General features: G+C 51.3%; 5 protein-coding genes across 5 annotated transcripts; 2 read left to right on the plus strand and 3 right to left on the minus strand.

Annotated features, from left to right (window-relative positions):
* Nucleotides 1-696: 696 nt before the first annotated feature.
* HMG1_2 (3-hydroxy-3-methylglutaryl-coenzyme A (HMG-CoA) reductase isozyme) lies at nucleotides 697-6,113 on the minus strand. The gene is made up of 3 exons (XM_066120988.1): nucleotides 5,796-6,113; nucleotides 2,268-5,532; nucleotides 697-2,207 (listed from the first exon to the last, which is right to left on the minus strand). Exons 2-3 carry the CDS (start codon nucleotides 5,450-5,452, stop codon nucleotides 1,829-1,831), a joined length of 3,564 nt encoding a protein of 1,187 aa, XP_065974004.1. The 5' UTR covers nucleotides 5,453-5,532; nucleotides 5,796-6,113; the 3' UTR covers nucleotides 697-1,828.
* On the plus strand, nucleotides 727-1,526 carry PNC1_2 (NAD(+) salvage pathway protein; the record flags this gene model as incomplete). The annotated part of the gene is made up of 2 exons (XM_066120987.1): nucleotides 727-850; nucleotides 906-1,526. Exons 1-2 carry the CDS (start codon nucleotides 785-787, stop codon nucleotides 1,524-1,526), a joined length of 687 nt encoding a protein of 228 aa, XP_065974005.1. The 5' UTR covers nucleotides 727-784.
* A 2,067-nt stretch (nucleotides 6,114-8,180) lies between the features above and the next one.
* J3458_016614 (uncharacterized protein) lies at nucleotides 8,181-9,473 on the minus strand (the record flags this gene model as incomplete). Its single annotated transcript, XM_066120989.1, has 4 exons — nucleotides 8,181-8,479; nucleotides 8,550-8,681; nucleotides 8,746-8,852; nucleotides 8,929-9,473. 4 exons carry the CDS (start codon nucleotides 9,471-9,473, stop codon nucleotides 8,181-8,183), a joined length of 1,083 nt encoding a protein of 360 aa, XP_065974006.1.
* Nucleotides 9,474-10,160: 687 nt separating this feature from the next.
* On the plus strand, nucleotides 10,161-11,127 carry J3458_016615 (uncharacterized protein; the record flags this gene model as incomplete). The annotated part of the gene is made up of 1 exon (XM_066120990.1): nucleotides 10,161-11,127. The coding sequence occupies exon 1, from the start codon at nucleotides 10,774-10,776 to the stop codon at nucleotides 11,125-11,127; it is 354 nt and encodes a 117-aa protein (XP_065974007.1). The 5' UTR covers nucleotides 10,161-10,773.
* Nucleotides 11,128-15,249: 4,122 nt separating this feature from the next.
* Nucleotides 15,250-16,768, minus strand: J3458_016616 (uncharacterized protein; the record flags this gene model as incomplete). The annotated part of the gene is made up of 2 exons (XM_007810938.2): nucleotides 15,250-16,482; nucleotides 16,538-16,768. The coding sequence occupies 2 exons, from the start codon at nucleotides 16,766-16,768 to the stop codon at nucleotides 15,250-15,252; spliced, it is 1,464 nt and encodes a 487-aa protein (XP_007809129.2).
* Nucleotides 16,769-16,935: the final 167 nt, after the last annotated feature.

The following is a 16,935-nucleotide window of genomic DNA, read 5'->3' on the forward strand; positions in this document are numbered from 1 at the left end:
GAGGAGGTTTTCAATGGAAAATGGTACAATGCCTTGACCAACAACTGCCAGCATTTCTTCATCGACGTGGTTACTCACTTGCATCAAAAATACCCTCAGTCGGTCCCTCGTTCGGCTGTAGAGGACGTTTTGGCTCGTGCCCAAGGTCTCACCAACATTTCTTATGTGCTTCGACGAACTCAACTCCATGAAGAGGGAACAGATGCAGAAAGCGACCGTGGTGACAGGCCAAGATTTTCAATCGACTGATGGCCCTGCCGGTTTACGTTCCGCAGTATTCTGCGGCAATGATGTGGCAACAGACACGACTTGTTGTCGACGCTTATTTCTGAGAGGTGGATTTTGTGATGGATCTGTTTGTTTAGGCTGTTGCTGATATGCGGTGTAATTCGAACTATTCTTAAAATTTCATATCGGATGATTTGCTAGGTAAGATGTATGTAGTTTCAGCCAATAAGAAAACCCCAACTTGAACATTTTGAGTAGCGGGCTTCTGTCTACACTGATTCCTACAGAAATCTCGTCCATGTCTCATAAACCCCACCAGAGCTCCTTGAAATTGCCTCTCTCTCAGTTTCACCCATGAGATAAAAGCGTCCAACCACTCACTAATACACCTTTATATTTCACCAAACCGAGACCCCAGACTGACAAGATTAAAAGTGCAATCAAGATATACACAGCTCTCCACGAACCCCCCGCACCTCGAGTCACATAAAAACTCACCCCATCGCCACTCACTTCAGCTCGGCAATTGCCCCTCACACCCAGTTCCCCAACAACCATGGCCGGGAAACAATTCAAACCCGCCCTCATCATAGTCGACTTCCAAGAAGACTTCTGCCCGCCCGTTGGTCGCCCCCCAGCCCAAGCAATGGCAACCTTGACAATCTGACCGCTCGCAGAACGGCAGCCTAGCCGTCCCCGCAGGCCGCACCATCGCACACGCCGTCAACACGCTCCTCGCGCTCCCGTTCCCCCTCAAAATCGCCACCCGCGACTGGCATCCCCGCACCCACGTCTCCTTTGCGAGCAACCACCCGTCCTCGGAGCCCTTCACGTCCCGCGCGACGATACGCCACCCCTCGGACCCGTCTCAGTCGTACACGACGACCCTCTGGCCCGTTCACTGCGTCCAAGGCACACCCGGGGCCCAGCTCGTTCCCGAGCTGGACCTCTCGCAGGTCCACCAAGTCCTCGACAAGGGGCAGGATGACCGCGTGGAGATGTACTCTGCGTTTTATGATCCCCTTCATGTAAGTGACAGTGGGTTGGCCAAGAGGTTGAAGGAGGAGCACGTAACGCACGTCTACGTCGTCGGATTGGCGGCCGACTTTTGTGTCAAGGCGACGGCCGAAGATGCTGTTGCCGAGGGGTACGAGACTTATATCGTGGAAGAGGCGACGAAGCCCGTCATGCCTGATGCCTGGGAGACATGCCGGGAGGGGATCGTGGCAAAGGGAGTTGGGATGATTTCTATTCATGGGGACGACGTTGCAAGAGTAAAGGCGCTATGGGGAAAATAGAAAGCAAAATGCGGTCGCTTTGATTTGGATTCGACTAGTTGACGGCTTACAAGAAAGATTACAATGGCCCCCCCGAAGATGTCCATCACCACTCGGCATTATATATATGTATGTACGTATTTCTATGTTGGTGCCTTTCTACTCTTTGAGCCTGCTTTGTGCCTGTCGCAAGAGAACAAAAAAACTCCCAAGATGCGAAATATTAAACTCCTGCCAACACCATGTTGATGATGCCCATTTTTGCACCATATCAGGCCTCGCTTAGAGAACTCCTCTGGTGGCCAATGGGCGAAAATTTGCAATCATCGCTTCGACCTCTGTATGGCAGCAGCGCTCTTGGACTTGTCCTGAGCATTTGTCATGGCTAGGGAAACAGGGGTCATGGGAGGAGGAGCAGGCGTGCCGGTTCTCGAGGGGGCAGCGCTTCTGTTGTGCTGCATGTGCGCCTTGACAAGGTGACCAGCCTGGAGTGCGCTGCAAAGGGACAGTTCACCGGCCAAGACCGCGGCACCGATAATTCGTGCAAGTCGTCGGGCATTGTCACCGGGGTTTGTTGGGTGTGATCCCCTGACACCGAGCATGTCGAGCATAGCACTCTGAGGCTCCAGGATGGTGCCGCCGCCCAGGGTGCCGACTTCGAGCGAGGGCATGGAAACAGCGATCTGGAGGGACCCGTGAAGACTAGAAGAATATACAGGTTAGAAAGAAAACACGACATGTTTTTTGAGTTTGAATACTCACTTCTTCATTGTCGTAATACAGTTGGCACTCTCCACCACTTGTGCAGGGTCTTGGCCAGTGGCAAGGAAGATTGCAGCGACAATATTAGCAGCGTGCGCGTTAAAACCACCAATGGAACCAGCCATGGCAGATCCGATCAGGTTCTTAGCAACATTAAGCTCAACCAAAGCATCGACATCACTCTTCAAGACAGACTTGACAATGTCGGCCGGAATGATGGCCTCGGCAACAATCCCCTTGCCGCGACCGTCGATCCAGTTCATGGCAGCCGGCTTCTTATCAATGCAAAAGTTGCCAGACACCGTGACAATGTTCATGTCATCAAATCCACCCTCAGTAGACATGACATTAAGTGCGTGTTCAACACCCTTGGAAATCATATTCATGCCCATGGCGTCGCCGGTAGTGGTTTTAAATCGAATATACAAGTTTGTTCCGGCCAAGGCAGTCTTCATGTGTTGCAGTCGAGCAAAACGACTCGTTGAGTCAAACGCATCCTTCATTGTCTTCTGGCCAACCTCAGAATCCAGCCAGAGTTTGGCGGCACCAGCCCGCTCGAGGGTTTCAAAGCTAACACAAGGACCACGGGTCATGCCATCGCTAGTGAGAACAGTAATGGCACCGCCACCAGAGTTGATAGCCTTGCATCCACGGCTCGTGCTAGCAACTAGAACACCTTCTGTCGTAGCCATGGGAATAAAATAGCTCTGGCCATCAATAACTAGAGGGCCGGCAACACCTACAGGGAGGGGCAAGTAACCAATAACGTTTTCACAGCAGGCTCCAAAGACTCGCTCCCAGTTGTAGTGCTCGTAAGGCAGTAAAGACGAATCTAATCCGTTGGTGAGCCCCGAGGTAGCCTTGGTGCGGGAGATAATGGTCCGTCGGATCTTGACGGCACGGGTGAAGTCCCTCAATGCCTTTTCAAGAGCATAACCTGGGATCTTGCCACGCATGGACATGGTGACAACTTCTTCATCATTGAGCTCGTGGGTTCGTTTCTCAGCAATGAGTTTCTCCAACTCTTCAATTGATCGATGCTCTGACTGAGACTGGGACCTTGCAGGCTTGACCTTGCGCATCTGGAGGCCATCACCTTCATCATCGGTCAAGGCAGGGGTCGCAGGTTCGGTACGCATGGGTGTGGGGGGCACATATTCTCCAAGTGGCAGAGTGGCAGACTCCGTGTCATTGAATCGCTGAGCTCGGGCAAGTTCCTTGCGGTCAATACTGTGATCGGGCAAATTGGGGTCCTTGATGCTCCATCTGGCCACGTTGAAGAGATACCCGTTGAGGCCGACACTCAGTGCCAGGGCCACCACGATCCACTTTGACAACACAGGGTCTTCAAGACTCTTCAGGAGACTACCAACCATGCGGCCTCCGACGCCATAGTTGTCAAACTGAACTGAAGAACCATTAGAACCGAGGCCGCTCTCGCCCAATGACGACGACAGAGCATAGTGAACTGAAGGATATTCTAGCTCGTACTTGATCGGGGTCAGGATAGTAACGCGAGTCGGCGTATTACTAGCTTGGGCAGCACGCAAAATGGCGTCCAAACCATTCTTTGCGACCTTGTAGGGGTCAACTGGTAGAGTTGAAACAACTCCTCCAAGACCGCCAGCCCAGGATCGCAGGGTGGATAGGGAGGCTGCACTACGGAAAGGAATAGTGCAAATATTGATTACATTGATAAGAACAAATCCCGAAATCATGAGCACCTTGAACTTGGGCACGGTGCTGCTCCTCATGCGGCCAAACAACGTGGTGTCTTTAGATCCAGAGCTATTGGACTGGGCCCAGTCGTCATTGCTCTTGGCCACGTTTTCGGCAACACGGCGGCTGACGCCATCAGCCTCCAGGGCCATGCGCATATCGTAGTGCCGCTTGATGCGGTTTATTTCAAGCTTGATGCTGAGAATGGCGGTGTAGAAGGTGAAGAGCAAGATGCAATCAAAGAACAAAATCCAGGCAGCCAGGAAGCAGAACTGTTGGAGACCGCCCTGAACCCCCGAAGCAGCACCAATGGAGAGGATTGCTATTTCAATGGCATAGTCACGCAGAATCTCGTAGCCCTTGTCCTTGATAGCAGCCTGAATGGCATATGAAATGACATTTTGAGACTGAGTTCGTTCATCGGACTTCTTGCCAGGCCCGACATCGCGAGCTTGGGTACGGCGATGCTCGACAGCATGACTCAGAACTGCTCTTGTGAGAACAATATTCTTCTCAAAGCCGATGGTCACAACCAAGAATGGCAATCCCTCGGACAAGAGAATGACACTAATAGGAACTCCAAGCTTCGTAGTGACAGCCAGGCCAAAGAGGAAGGCAAAGACGGACGAGAAAAGAGTGCTCATGCCCAGCCAGAAATTGGAGCCCATCCGTCGCATGGAGAGGAAGAGGGACACAAAGGTTAGATGCATAGAGAGATATCCGAGGACCATGATGACAATATCAAGAGTCTCGGCGTTTTTGAGCAGATCGATGAATTCCACCCAAGCGTTGCTAAGCCACTGGACAATGGTATTGCGGGTGTTGACCTTGGCTGCCTTCATAATCCACATTTTCTTTTCGCGGCCATGACGAGTAACAATTTCTTCTGCTTGTTCGTCAGGAATCTCCTTTGCGGCTGAAACAAACTCCGGCGCCTGCTTCTTAGGAACAGAGTAGGCGAGGATGCTGTCCAAGGTGTAAGTGTTGAACGAGTTCTCGGTAACAGGGAGAGGTGTAATCGAGAGGTTCTGAGGCGTGGGAACGACATGGGATCGAGGAGCAGAGCTGGAGGAATCGGTCGAGGAGGTATCGGGGAAGACAAAGGTGAGAAGCGCCAAATGGTTGGCGTCAGCCACAGAGGCAACGTCTTGTTCGATACTCTGCCATTTCCACTGCGTGTCGGGGCCAGCTATGAGGTCCCTACTGCCTTCAACCAGAGATGACCAGTCGGCTTTGCCCAGACTCACGGGGCCCTCGAAGAGGCTGTCTTGGATTAAACCGACGTAGGACGTGCTAGCTAGGACGGCAACAATGACGACGGTGTGGATGGGATGGGAACATGCGACTCTGGACAGGAACTGCAGCAGGGGCGCAAGCTTCTTGCCAATTCGGGAGGGGGCAGCTGAGCTCTGAGAGCAGTCAGGCTCCCCTCGAAATCGAGTAGGCAGAAAAGAAGAAGATATCATGTCGACGTGGTCGGAGAAGGTAACTCGGCGGTTCGGTTTACGACATTTGTTCCTGGGTGGATTCTCGGCAACAGCTCGGTCTACACAGAGCGAGGATTTTTTGTAAGCAGACGAAAACGACGTTGACGACGGGGAGTCTTGTTGGTCCAGCAGATGTTGACCCTGGGTCATCCTGCGAATAACAAGAGTCGAAGTGGACATGATGGAACACCGACGGACACGGGCATTTGAGCGAGAAGTGATGACGGGCTGGGACTGGAAGCTTGCTGGGTATTCGCTTAATGGAGAATATTTGACAAGTCCAAACGAACCCGAGCAAGGAAATACAGTGGTATTTACTTACCTCGATCGGAGGCAGGTCAGCCGCCGACGGCACGACAAGGATGGAGGAGGACGTGTTGCTGTCGGCTTGGATTGACGATTGCGGATGATGTGGTGGCGGACCAAAAAAATCTATTGTGGTGGTAAAAGGAGGGAGCGCGGGGCCAATGCAGGTGCGCGAAGTACGGGAGAAAGTTGGACCCTGAATAGAGGAGGCAGAGAACAATAGCAACGGATGAGCCAATTGGCAGCAGACCACAACACAGCAACAACAAAGGGCTGCACGCCGATAGTTGAACGTGTTGAGCGTGGAAGAGGTGAATAAGAGTGACGGACGGAGGATTAGAAGCCAAGGTGATGACCAAGGAAATGAATGTCGAATGGACTGGACTGGTCCAGCAACTTTATGAGTCCCTGTCCGCACAACTCAGGCTAGAGATTGGTCGGGGGCGCCTGTTAGGAGCACGGAGCCCGGAGTAGGCGGCTTACAGTACAACTACGGAGCACGGAGTACCTGGGCACGCCCACCGTAGATGGGTTGGGGCAGTGCTTTCATTGAACTCGGGGAAGAAACAGCGGCACCAGCACCAACATTGAATGGACACTGCACATCGGTGATGCACTTGGCACATCATTCCGACGTTGGCTTCAACACGCTTCAAACACAACGCAACAGACTAGGTGAGCATGTTCACGAATTAACGATCCATTGGCCATGATTCCAAGCCCACAGTGTATGGAGTGCTGCGTGGCTGGGCCAGGGCTTGGTAACAATTGATCACAATCATGTCATGCGACATGGACTTGACCCTTTTGAACCTGCAGCAGGATGCAGCGTGTGCCAAATCCACCCAAGACCAGACGGCTTCCCCTTATCGGGGCGCGGACATGCCTGATGCCGAAATTGCTAATATGCGACGGAAAGGGGGAGAAAAAAAATCCTCACACATTGAGTTAGTTGGGCAGCTCGATGCGATTTTTGCCGCAAATCGGCCGATAGTCACTCCCAGATGAAGCAGGCGGTCAAGGCTAGCAAGTTTTACCAAAGCTCCTTAGTCTGTCCTTATTCGCTTGAAATTGCCCTTCGCCCTCCACCCATGTCATGCCTCTCGACCCAGTCAGTTCATCTTTTCGTGAGCACGACGTATGTGCGTACTGCGTATAACTACTTATCAAAGTAACTATAGCACTGCGTACTCCATAGTCAACATGTTACTAATAATTCAACCACAGGCGAAACAAAAGGGCCCGGCCACGCCCACCCCATTCATTGCTCAGCCACGAAGCTCTACCACCATCCAGATCGTGGGCGAATAGAATGCCTGGGATGGCATCATGGCTTCCATTACATCCTACGAGTATATTGCAGAGTACGCAGCAGTTCAATTCTGTCTCAGTACTTCCCCCCACCTCGCTTTTGATGTTGGCCTGCTCCATCCCTAAGGCATCCACTTCAGAAATGGCATCGAGTCCATCGTCATGGTCATCGAACAGCTGCTGGCAGAGTGCTGGGCCGAAATACCAGTTGGTATAGAGTAATTTGAAGCCCCCCGGGTGGCAGAACTCTCAGTTACCGCTTTGTCAATCGCCATGATTGGAGCGGGTCTGGTAGCAGCTCTTTAACCCTTCGACCCATCACAGTCGGCCATAGCCTGGTAAACAAGCATAATGGTTAGGCATATGTTTTTTTCTTTTTTTTCTTTTTTGCCATGGCCAATACGTTAATCGCCTGTACATTGTGGCCATTACAACATCCAACGCCATCGTTCACCCCACCTCTGACAACTTGGAACGGTTCAGAGGTGCATACTCAACCTATGGAGTACGGAGTTTTCCGCATTCAATCAGGTGGTCCAATGTGATTGACCCAGAGGATGGTGAACTGAGCAGTTGCCTAGGGGTACTTCTTACTCTTCTATATTGACAGTGTCTGAGCTACGAGCGTAGCCAGCCAGTCGACCCATGTTCCATTAATCCTGCTCTCTGAATTGGAAAGTCCACGGACCCGATCTCGACGAGGCAGCAGATAACATTTGGACATAGGGCCTCGAACCTCGCCCCGAGATACGCAGAAATGGTGCCACCGCGTGGCCTTGTGTGGCGCAGCTCTTTGTAGTGCTCATTGTCATCTGTCATAAACTACTACTAGCATTGCTGGGCTGTCGTCTTCGAATGTTGAGACAGTCTACCCTTAGTAAACCGGGCCAGATTGGCAGAACGCCTAGTCTATGCGACTTATTATACTGGTCAGGGACACGAGGCTTAAAACGTTGCCCACCCGCGTCGCTGCTTCAGCCAACAACATCTTACCCAGGATTCCCCATTTGCAGAGTTTATATGAAGGCGCAACATCAAGCCATGTGAGATACCCGACGGAAACTGCTTTCTCCTTTGTCTTTGGAACCCATCATACCATTTCGTCTCGAAGTTCTTCCTTACTTAGCATTGCGTAACGCCCTTCCTCTAGCAACTTTTTCGTTGCCATGCGGGTCGGGTAATTCCGCAGGGCCATATTTGTGAAGTGTGTTCCGTAGTGAATACCATCAACCGGCTCCTGGGAAGCATTGTATCCAGGCAGCGGTCTGACGACAGCCCGAAAGTTCGGCTCGTGAAAATAGGCAAACGCAAAGCGCTCACGAACATTCAGACCGACCTTGTGAGGTGTGGACTGGAGAAAGCTGTTGGTCATGTATTGCATCATGTCCCCTATACATGCCCTCGGTTAGCCGAGAGCCACGAGGGCAGAGATCTCATCGAAACCACGATCATGACTTACCAGGAAATGCAGTGAATACGCCCGGAGTCGGTGGCACATACAACCAACCTGGCTCATCTTCCTTCATCCCAGCTACACTTTGCCTCCAGTTCGCAAACGATTCGCCTTGCTGGGGAGGCCGCACAAAAAGACCTGGTGAGATGGTAGTTAGCGGGGCCTATTTCTTCATTTAGACTCGGAGAAGCCGTATCCATACCCCCAACCTCGTCTTGAGCTGCTATTACTAGCAAACCATAGTCCGTATGAGATCCAATACCACGACCAGCCTTGCCTTTCCCATTGGTTCGGTGTCTCGCAGGGAACCTGATGCCGAGAAAATGAAAGCTTCAGTATCATGACACCTGTTGTGAATGCAGTTCGAACCGTGTCTACTACGTACCTGAGAACTCGCATGTGGTGCCACCCGTCCTGGGTGTACTTGGTCAAGGATCCCTGCGGCACATCAAGCCCCAGCTCGATTAGCCGGAGGACCTTGTCGCCGCTGGACCCCATGTCTGCCATGTAGTTGAGCATAGGGCTCTTCATACGCTTGTCCAACCAGGGACATGAGCCATGACATGGCCACTTCTCCAAAACTCTGGGGTCCTTTGGGTGTAGGTCCTTTGTTACGGTGAAAATCTCCGAATAGTCGGCAATGCCCGCAGTAATTTCTTCTCCAGAGGCAATATAGCCCGCATAACTACAGTCGTTCACACAGGCTTGCTTCTGCGGCGGTTTTGCCTTGAAAAAGTCTCTACTGGCGGCATTGGCTTGGGCATATATTTGTTGTTGTGACGGCGACATGGCAATTTGCAGAATACCATGCCGTCTCCAGGCTCTCACCATGGCCTTGGCCATGGCCCTGTCAGAGAGCGACCCCGACAGTCTTTCAGGCAGGACAAATGTTTCCAGCTGCCCTACGGCGGCCGAAAAACCTGGCGGCATGGTTGTTTTGTGGGTAGGTTGAATAGAGTTCCCAGCCACCGGCAGCAGGGACCGCACCGTTCTTGAAAAGAATGGGGTGCTGGTACGCACCGCATCAACTGTAAGTGAAGCCATGTTAAAGAGGTACAGTCGCTTTTAATATTAATAAGATCGAAACCAGGAACTATGCATCTGGTTCTTCTTCATGCCCGAGAGTTGTCGGGGACGGGGGGGCATGTCGAGTATAAAATAGTCCACGGGTAACAAGGGAAAAGGAAATGTAACGACGCCGACTCTATCAGGCTTTTCCAAACTCGTCGCTTTTAGTACCGGCGGATTCCTCCGGTGGCGTCTTGAACAGAAAACACGCCATACTTTATTTCTCTCGGGTAACATCAGTGGCCAACGTCTTCGGATATGATTTGAGGTTGCTCTGCCATCTCCCTTAGACACCTTGAATGGATCTAAGAAGAACTGCATGTGGGCCTAGGCCTCAAGCTGTAGTGCGACTGAGGGCACGAAACGGTGCCTGTAGTGCCCAGAAACAAGGTTACTTCCGAGCGAACTGGGTCATACGGTGGCCATAACCGGCCGATAAAGGAACGCGAAAGAAACATATCGAATATTGTCACGGGTTTTGTGACCATGACAGGTTCGGCCTTGACTTTGCAATAGGACGTAATCGCGTACCTAAAAGGCCTTAGGGTTCCTAGACTTGTGCTTTCATCTATGTAGTCACTTGGTATTTCGCACGGTGGTATAGCATCATGGAGTGGCAAGAGTTGCCGAAGGTTTAAGCTATGGATTCCGAAAAAGGCTCTTCGCGTGTTACTCCTCGTTAGCTCGGGCCTGTAACTTGGCTAACATGTCTCATCGCCCAACGATATGACAAGACGCAGAGACTTGAAGCCTCACCGTCTCCAAGATCCTCTCCACCAAAAGGTCCAGGGAAGGCTAGAACACCGAAGCAGCGCCGCTGCAGCACGCAACTCGACCCAAAACCCTGATCTCATGGAAAAACTGAGATTTCTATTGCGCACTAACGAAATTTACAAAGGGAAACGATCTCGTGTCATATAAAGCGGACTTGTGGCGCGCAGTCTAGAATTCCGTATCATGGCCTTTACAAACATTGTCACGTTCCACTCATACTCGGCCATGGAGCGAAAAGGCAAAAGATATTGCCAAGTCGAGCTGTCCCCGCATCCGTCAATTGGAGTACCGAGAATTTTCGCACCCATGGAAAGGGACCTTAACCACCTTATCGGCGCCTTGGAAGACGGACGTGTCAAGACGAATATCTTGGCGGGGGCAAGTGGTGATGCAGTTGCCAATGTCGTGGAATGTGATAGTACTGTTGAAAAGGGGGGGGTTCAATAGCTTTGATTGGGCCCGAGCCATTCGTTTCTGCAGGGCATCGACAGATCGACGTCGAAGTTATCCAATGATTTCGAGCAAGCCAGCAAGTTCGTCCAGCTACCTTCAAACTTGTAAAGACTTTGCTGATACACAGAGTCTTGGTCACCCCTGGAGCATTGTCTACCTCGCCCCGGCAGTGTACAATCGTGATGGCAATGGAGGAGGATCAAACTGTGATACGAAGCTGCGGACCCCGAATAAGCAAGTCTTCGACAGTGTTAATGCGCTGTCGAGATCTGACAGTCGGTCAAAATGAACTTCCATTTTCCGCGCCAAGGATTCTCTCGCCCACATACCCGACAGTTGTTCGGCATGAACAATATTCGGGATTTCTAACCCCTCATAGGGATAACGTCCTAGCTCTATATCTCATAATGCATGCAATGATACAACACCAAGGGCGTACAAAGCCATCAGGGTCATGCGGCCCGAAGATATACCCACGTGTCATGTATCTAGGCGCTCCGGGATGGTGCTTCTTTGCAGAATCAGGGTCCTCCTCTTGGACGGTCCAGGCAAAGTTAGCCAAAGTGGCTATTCGCTCGCCGTGATACATGCTCAACACCGGTTTTGACGTCATTATTTACCGTGCTATATCCCTTCATGAACCTCAGCACCTATGACTTATCTTGGGGGGGGTTCTCCATCCAGCACTAGCTACTCTAGTGACGACAGATTGGTGGTTGTTTTGCCACCGGCATGATGCTTACATCGCACATGCGGAAAACAAAGCAAATGGTTGTGCTCCGTGGCCCATAAGACTGGCAATGCATTCTCACAATCCCGTTATCCGTCGAAAGTTGAGACGATCTTGACTCCTCAGGAGGGCAATCTGAAGCTTAGAGCGTTCTAGAGGAAAAGGCAACCACCTGTGGTTGCACCTGAAGCCTCAAGGAACGAGGGCGCTCAGTAGGCGTCGTCCGGCAGCCTCCTTCGAGCGACAGCTTCAGTTTATCACGCCTGCAATCCGATACCAGTTTCTATCGATCGAATTGAGCCAACCTTTATTTCAATCCGACTGCGATTCGATGGCTCCTACAGACTTTCCGGTCGCAGCTTCAATTCCAAGGAAAGCTCACCACGCCGGATCTCCTGGTAGTATTATGTTAGTATGGACCTTTTATTGAGAGTGGTAAGCTAGAAGACTGTATGCACGAGCATTTGGACTGCTTCGGGCTGCCTGAAGCTTCGCATTCGATAGCTGCCACAGCCAGCCCTTGCTTTTTCGTTCCATCCGGCCGAATCTACTAATAGCTACATATACCTCAGCAGTCTTAATCCACCGGCTGCTGCAGAACTCCTTCCCTAGTTATGTCGCAAGGATTGGTCGCGACACGCCTGTCCCCCGGGGATTAGGGAAGCAGGTATTTCAGCGTCTCGAAGCTTCCTTAGCTTGTCCTCTATATCATGAATACACCCAGCGGCTCCAAGTTTGGTATCAGAGCCAGCAACAAATCTGCCAGCAGCTCCAAAAGAAGGTTTTCGACCTGCGTCACATCGAGGCTTCATACAAGATAGTGGCTCGAGAGTTAAATAAGGTGGTGACAGGCATGGCAAACAAGCCCGCGAGTACCGAATCTGACCACAGGCTTCTGAGCCCACAGGAGTCTTGTCAAATCCATTGGCCTCAATCGAGCCTGGCTTAAGTTGCCAAATTGACCGCCTGCCCCTCAGTTCAAGCTTCCAATCGAGCCGCCCAAAAAAATGCCTGCCGAATTCAATTATTGCAATTTGAGTAGCAAGTGTCTCTTAATCCATTGCTGGTATCTGTTGCGTTCCGTGATTAGTCATGTTGGCCATGTGTATAAGATGTCTGTTCAGGCCTGATTTGGCCCCTACACATGGAGCTTTCTAGCCGCGAAAGCTAATATTAACAATAATCAGGGGATAAGAGCCATTGCGCCTCCAACCTCGAACTCAGGGGATCCAAGGTGCGGCGTTTCGGCCTACCTTTTCGCTGTAGAAACAACAACTTGTCACAGCTACCTCTGATTGGTTGTGAAATACAGGTGTGAAATATACTTTGGTCGTTGGCTAGATCGGCCTCGGCTTGCTATTGTTCGCCGTCGTCGACGCTGTTCACGCCATGCTTATACCCATTTCATCAGATGAGAAATCTGTAGCATCTTTGCCGATTTCCCCCCGAAGGATATCTCGTGCAATTTTAACACTTGCAGACATTTTACTGGGATCTCTACATAATTGCTATACCTAGGGCTCCTATATAATAAAGCGCGTACTTGGCCGATAGGAGCGTTCAAGGTCGTCGGGTTCGGCAAGTCTGTCCAATGACGACGTGGCCTTAGCTAGCAGAGCTTATACCATATAAATATGAAATTTATCCCAGTAGTCCAACGGGGCTATTGAGAATCCCACTGACAATTGGATAATAGGGATCCATGATTAGGATCTCACGAGAAAGGAAATCAAAGACAAAGGTATATATCCCCATGATCATTGTTGTATAGGACCCGCGATGGCGAGATATAGCCTCTCGTAATATCATTCTTAATCGAGCTTTCGGGAGCAGGTATCACAGTTGAGGCTGCAAACGAGACCATCAGTGCTACATCTCCGTTGATAGAGTTTACTGCCAGCCTTGAACGATAGGAGAAGTCCTAACGAAGCCGTTTCTCCTAATACCCCGTGTTTGGTTCACCTAGCCATCAACGAAAACCACAAGTCCCTACAGACTCGGATAGTGTTGAGAATTCTTCTTCTTTTGTTTTTTTTTTAAAAAAAAAAAACAGAAAACTCTTGTAGCATGTTAGGTGTGCAAGAACTTATATGTTCCTGGATGGAAGCGACGCAAGTGATTGTTATACGGAAAAGACAACAGCAAAATATATCATGATAAGTCTCTATCTGTAGTAGGCCTCCACATTTGTTAGCTCAACAGTAACAAACGCCATGTTGCAAACGATGCCAGGATTGTTCCGGGCAAAACCGTGCTCGACTCGATTACCTTCCACCATTGGAGTCAAATGCCAAGCACTGAACATCGTCTAGCCATCCGAGGTCGCCTACATGGTCACGATCATATCGTCCTTGCTCTTTCTCCCAGTCCCAACCCTCTTTTGCCTCGTCGAGGTCGTACCCGTCCCCGCTACCAAAGTAGACATGAAAACGGGACTCGTTGCACTTCTTGCGAGTTTCCTTGATTGCTGTCGCTTTTTTACGCCCAATAGACAGCGTAATTGAGTCATTAGAGCTGATATGGTTCTCGGAGATATGGTCTTGAGCGACGACTCCGCATATGGCGCAGTAGGTGTCCCAAGGGCCCATTCTGCGTAAGGCGTGATATGAGGTTTGACCTAACAGCTTCCGTAATCGGATCGCGGCTGCCCCAGTCCTCGTGTTGAGCTGATATCGTAGCGCCAAGTTCGAAGTGCGGAGTTGTATGGACTCGAGGTTGGCAGGTTATACAGCGCTCATGCATACAGCTCCCAATAGATGGACTCGTTATAACGGCAAACACGAAGGGTGAGCTGAGACAACGGAGCGGGACATGGTCTGTCAGATCAATACCTGCACATCGGCTGATTATTTTCAGCACTGTCGGCTCCTTGGTATCGTCCTCTCGGAACCTGGGATATAGTTTGAAATCGAAGGTTTCGGAACGTACGTTCGTGGGTTATTCTTCCGCGCATCTTCCGAGACGGCTCTTTCTTTTCCGTACGATGTGCCTTGCGGGCTGACTGTTTAGATGACGAAAATGACAGGGACACAGATGTCAAGTTCATCTCACCCAAAGTGACCGTGGTATAAAATCTAAGATGAACGAACACTAGCCTGGCGCTGAAACTGTAAATTCAATACTTGGAAAACAGTAGTTAGATTCGGCTGCATCATTTGTCTTGAGCTGAGCATGGACGAATTTCAGATGAAATGTCCAACGGGACCTGGTGCCAGTGGACGAGATGCTATTGCCAAAGAGGTGGTTGCTGAAGCCGAATGAGCTGATATAAAAGATATATGGCCAAATTACAGTGCTACTAGATGCCCTCCATCTAGCCCCCTTTTTCTTTTCTTTTTTTTATATAATTTAAGAATAATTTCATTTAATCAAAGATATATTAGTGAAATTGAATGGGGATAAAATCGTATCTCTTCCACGTGTAAAGATATCCATTAAGGGGAGCTAGCATGCAAACTCTTCTACAGGCAATTTCCTACTCGTTCCATGTAATCGCGTAAACAAAATCGTTGCCAGTCTTGTGCCAACCAATCACTAAAACACGTTGGCCAAACAGAAATTCACACCAAAGCGCAAACGGCACGAAATTACAGTGCGTTCCAGACTTTTGCATCATGATTTTCCCAGCATCTAATACCCGCCACAGCATGGCAGACAACAGATGCCTAGGTTTCTTCACACCTACACCCGCTGCGTGCTAAATATCATTTGAGGCGTGATCCAGGAAACCCAGTATCGATGCTGTCTCTCAAGGGTAGTCATCGACTCGCCTCGCATCTCGACATCGGTAAAGATCTTCCAACACCTCAATAGCCACAAACACACCGACCCGATAAGAAACATGAATCCCGCAAACAGCTGCGCGTGGATAAAGGCCCTATTGCTGTTGGGATCCCCTTCCACAAGTTTTATGGCGATGGGTTCCGCAAACGTCGTGGGCAGAACTAGCCCGATGCAGATAACGCCAAAAGTGTTGGCAAACTTTGCAATGCCCACAACCTCGGCCAGGACGGGCGTGATTGTGCACCAAAAGGTGCCGCAGAGCGTACCGGAAACAAGAGCAAAGAGCAAAAGAGGCGCAAACGACTGCGCCGGGATCCACAGGGCGAAGCAAAAGATGGCGCAGAGCATGGTCGTCGCCCCGGCCACGCTGATGCGGCCAAAGACATCGCTGAGGTAGCCCAGAGGCGGCCGGCCGATGGCGAGGCCGAGATTGAGCAGGGCGTTTGCTACCGAGCCCTGGGCCGGCGTGAGACCGATGGATGCGGCGTAGATGGGCAGCGAGTACAGGAGGATGATGTACCCCAGCTCCGTGGCGAACCCCCAGACAACAATGAGGAGGACCTCGACTCGCCCAAAGTCGCGCGGGTTGAAGCTGCTTGAGCGGATCTCGCCCGTCACCGCAGCACGCGGCCTGGTGTTGAGGTCCCGCAGCAGGAACGCAGCCAGGAGGTTGGCGGACAGCGCAGCAACGGCAAGCACACGGTACGCCCAGGCCAGACCCCAGGCGTGGATGATGCGGTCGGTCACGATGCTGTACAGTAGACCACCAATACCGGAGCCTGCCGTCGCGAAGCCAACGGCCAGGCTTCGGCGGGAGGAAAACCAGGGAGGCAGAAGCGCAGAGGCGGTGATGTAGGCGAAGCCCATGCCCCAGCCGAAACAGAAGCCTTGGGCGAGAACCAGGTGCCAGATGCTGGAGGCGAAGGAGGACGTAAGGAGGGACAGGAATATCAGCATGGTGCCGATGAGAATGGTCCATCGGGCGCCGATGCGTTTCCGGACGACGGTGACAATGGGCGAGATGAGGAGGGCCTGGGAGATGGAGAGGCCGCCCACGAGCCCGAATTCGAGATGCGAGGCCTGAATGGCCTCCTCGTTGGTCGAGTACTGAGCCATGATGACGGCCCACGACTGTTTTTGTTTGGTGAGCATGTGTTGGCTTTCAGCCAGACGCAAGGCAACTAACGGCGTTTATACCCCAGGTATGAGCGTTGATGAGAAACACGGCAAATGTGCAAACCCACGCATACCCCCCATTAGGAGGGACAGGCTCTGCAGTCGCAACATTGGCCATGGCATCGTCGTCCGATTCACTGTGAGGCGTTGATGAGCCTTGGGCACCGCCCTCGCTCAGAGGGATTGGCGACGGCGGGCGACGCCCATCGGTGGCATTGCCTGTCGCCTCCGCCGAAGTCATCTCGGAGAATATGCCAGGGAGGAGCGATGTCTGGTGGAAGTCTAAACGCATTCATGGCCATTTCTTTATATTCTTTCCGTGACCGATATCGGCTGTTGTCATGGTTGGGCGCGAGATCCACGGTCCGAGAATGATTTTGGAGTACGTAACTGCCGGCCTATGGATAC

This window comes from Metarhizium acridum, assembly GCF_019434415.1.
Source record: "Metarhizium acridum strain ARSEF 324 chromosome Unknown scaffold_395, whole genome shotgun sequence".
Classification (NCBI taxonomy): Eukaryota; Fungi; Ascomycota; class Sordariomycetes; order Hypocreales; family Clavicipitaceae; genus Metarhizium; species Metarhizium acridum.

Coding starts and splice junctions, on each gene's coding strand:
- HMG1_2 (XM_066120988.1), bottom strand. CDS start 5,452: ATGATATCTTCTTCTTTTCTGCCTACTCGATTTCGAGGGGAGCCTGAC. Junction 2,208..2,267: donor TGTATTACGACAATGAAGAA/GTGAGTATTCAA, acceptor ATATTCTTCTAG/TCTTCACGGGTCCCTCCAGA.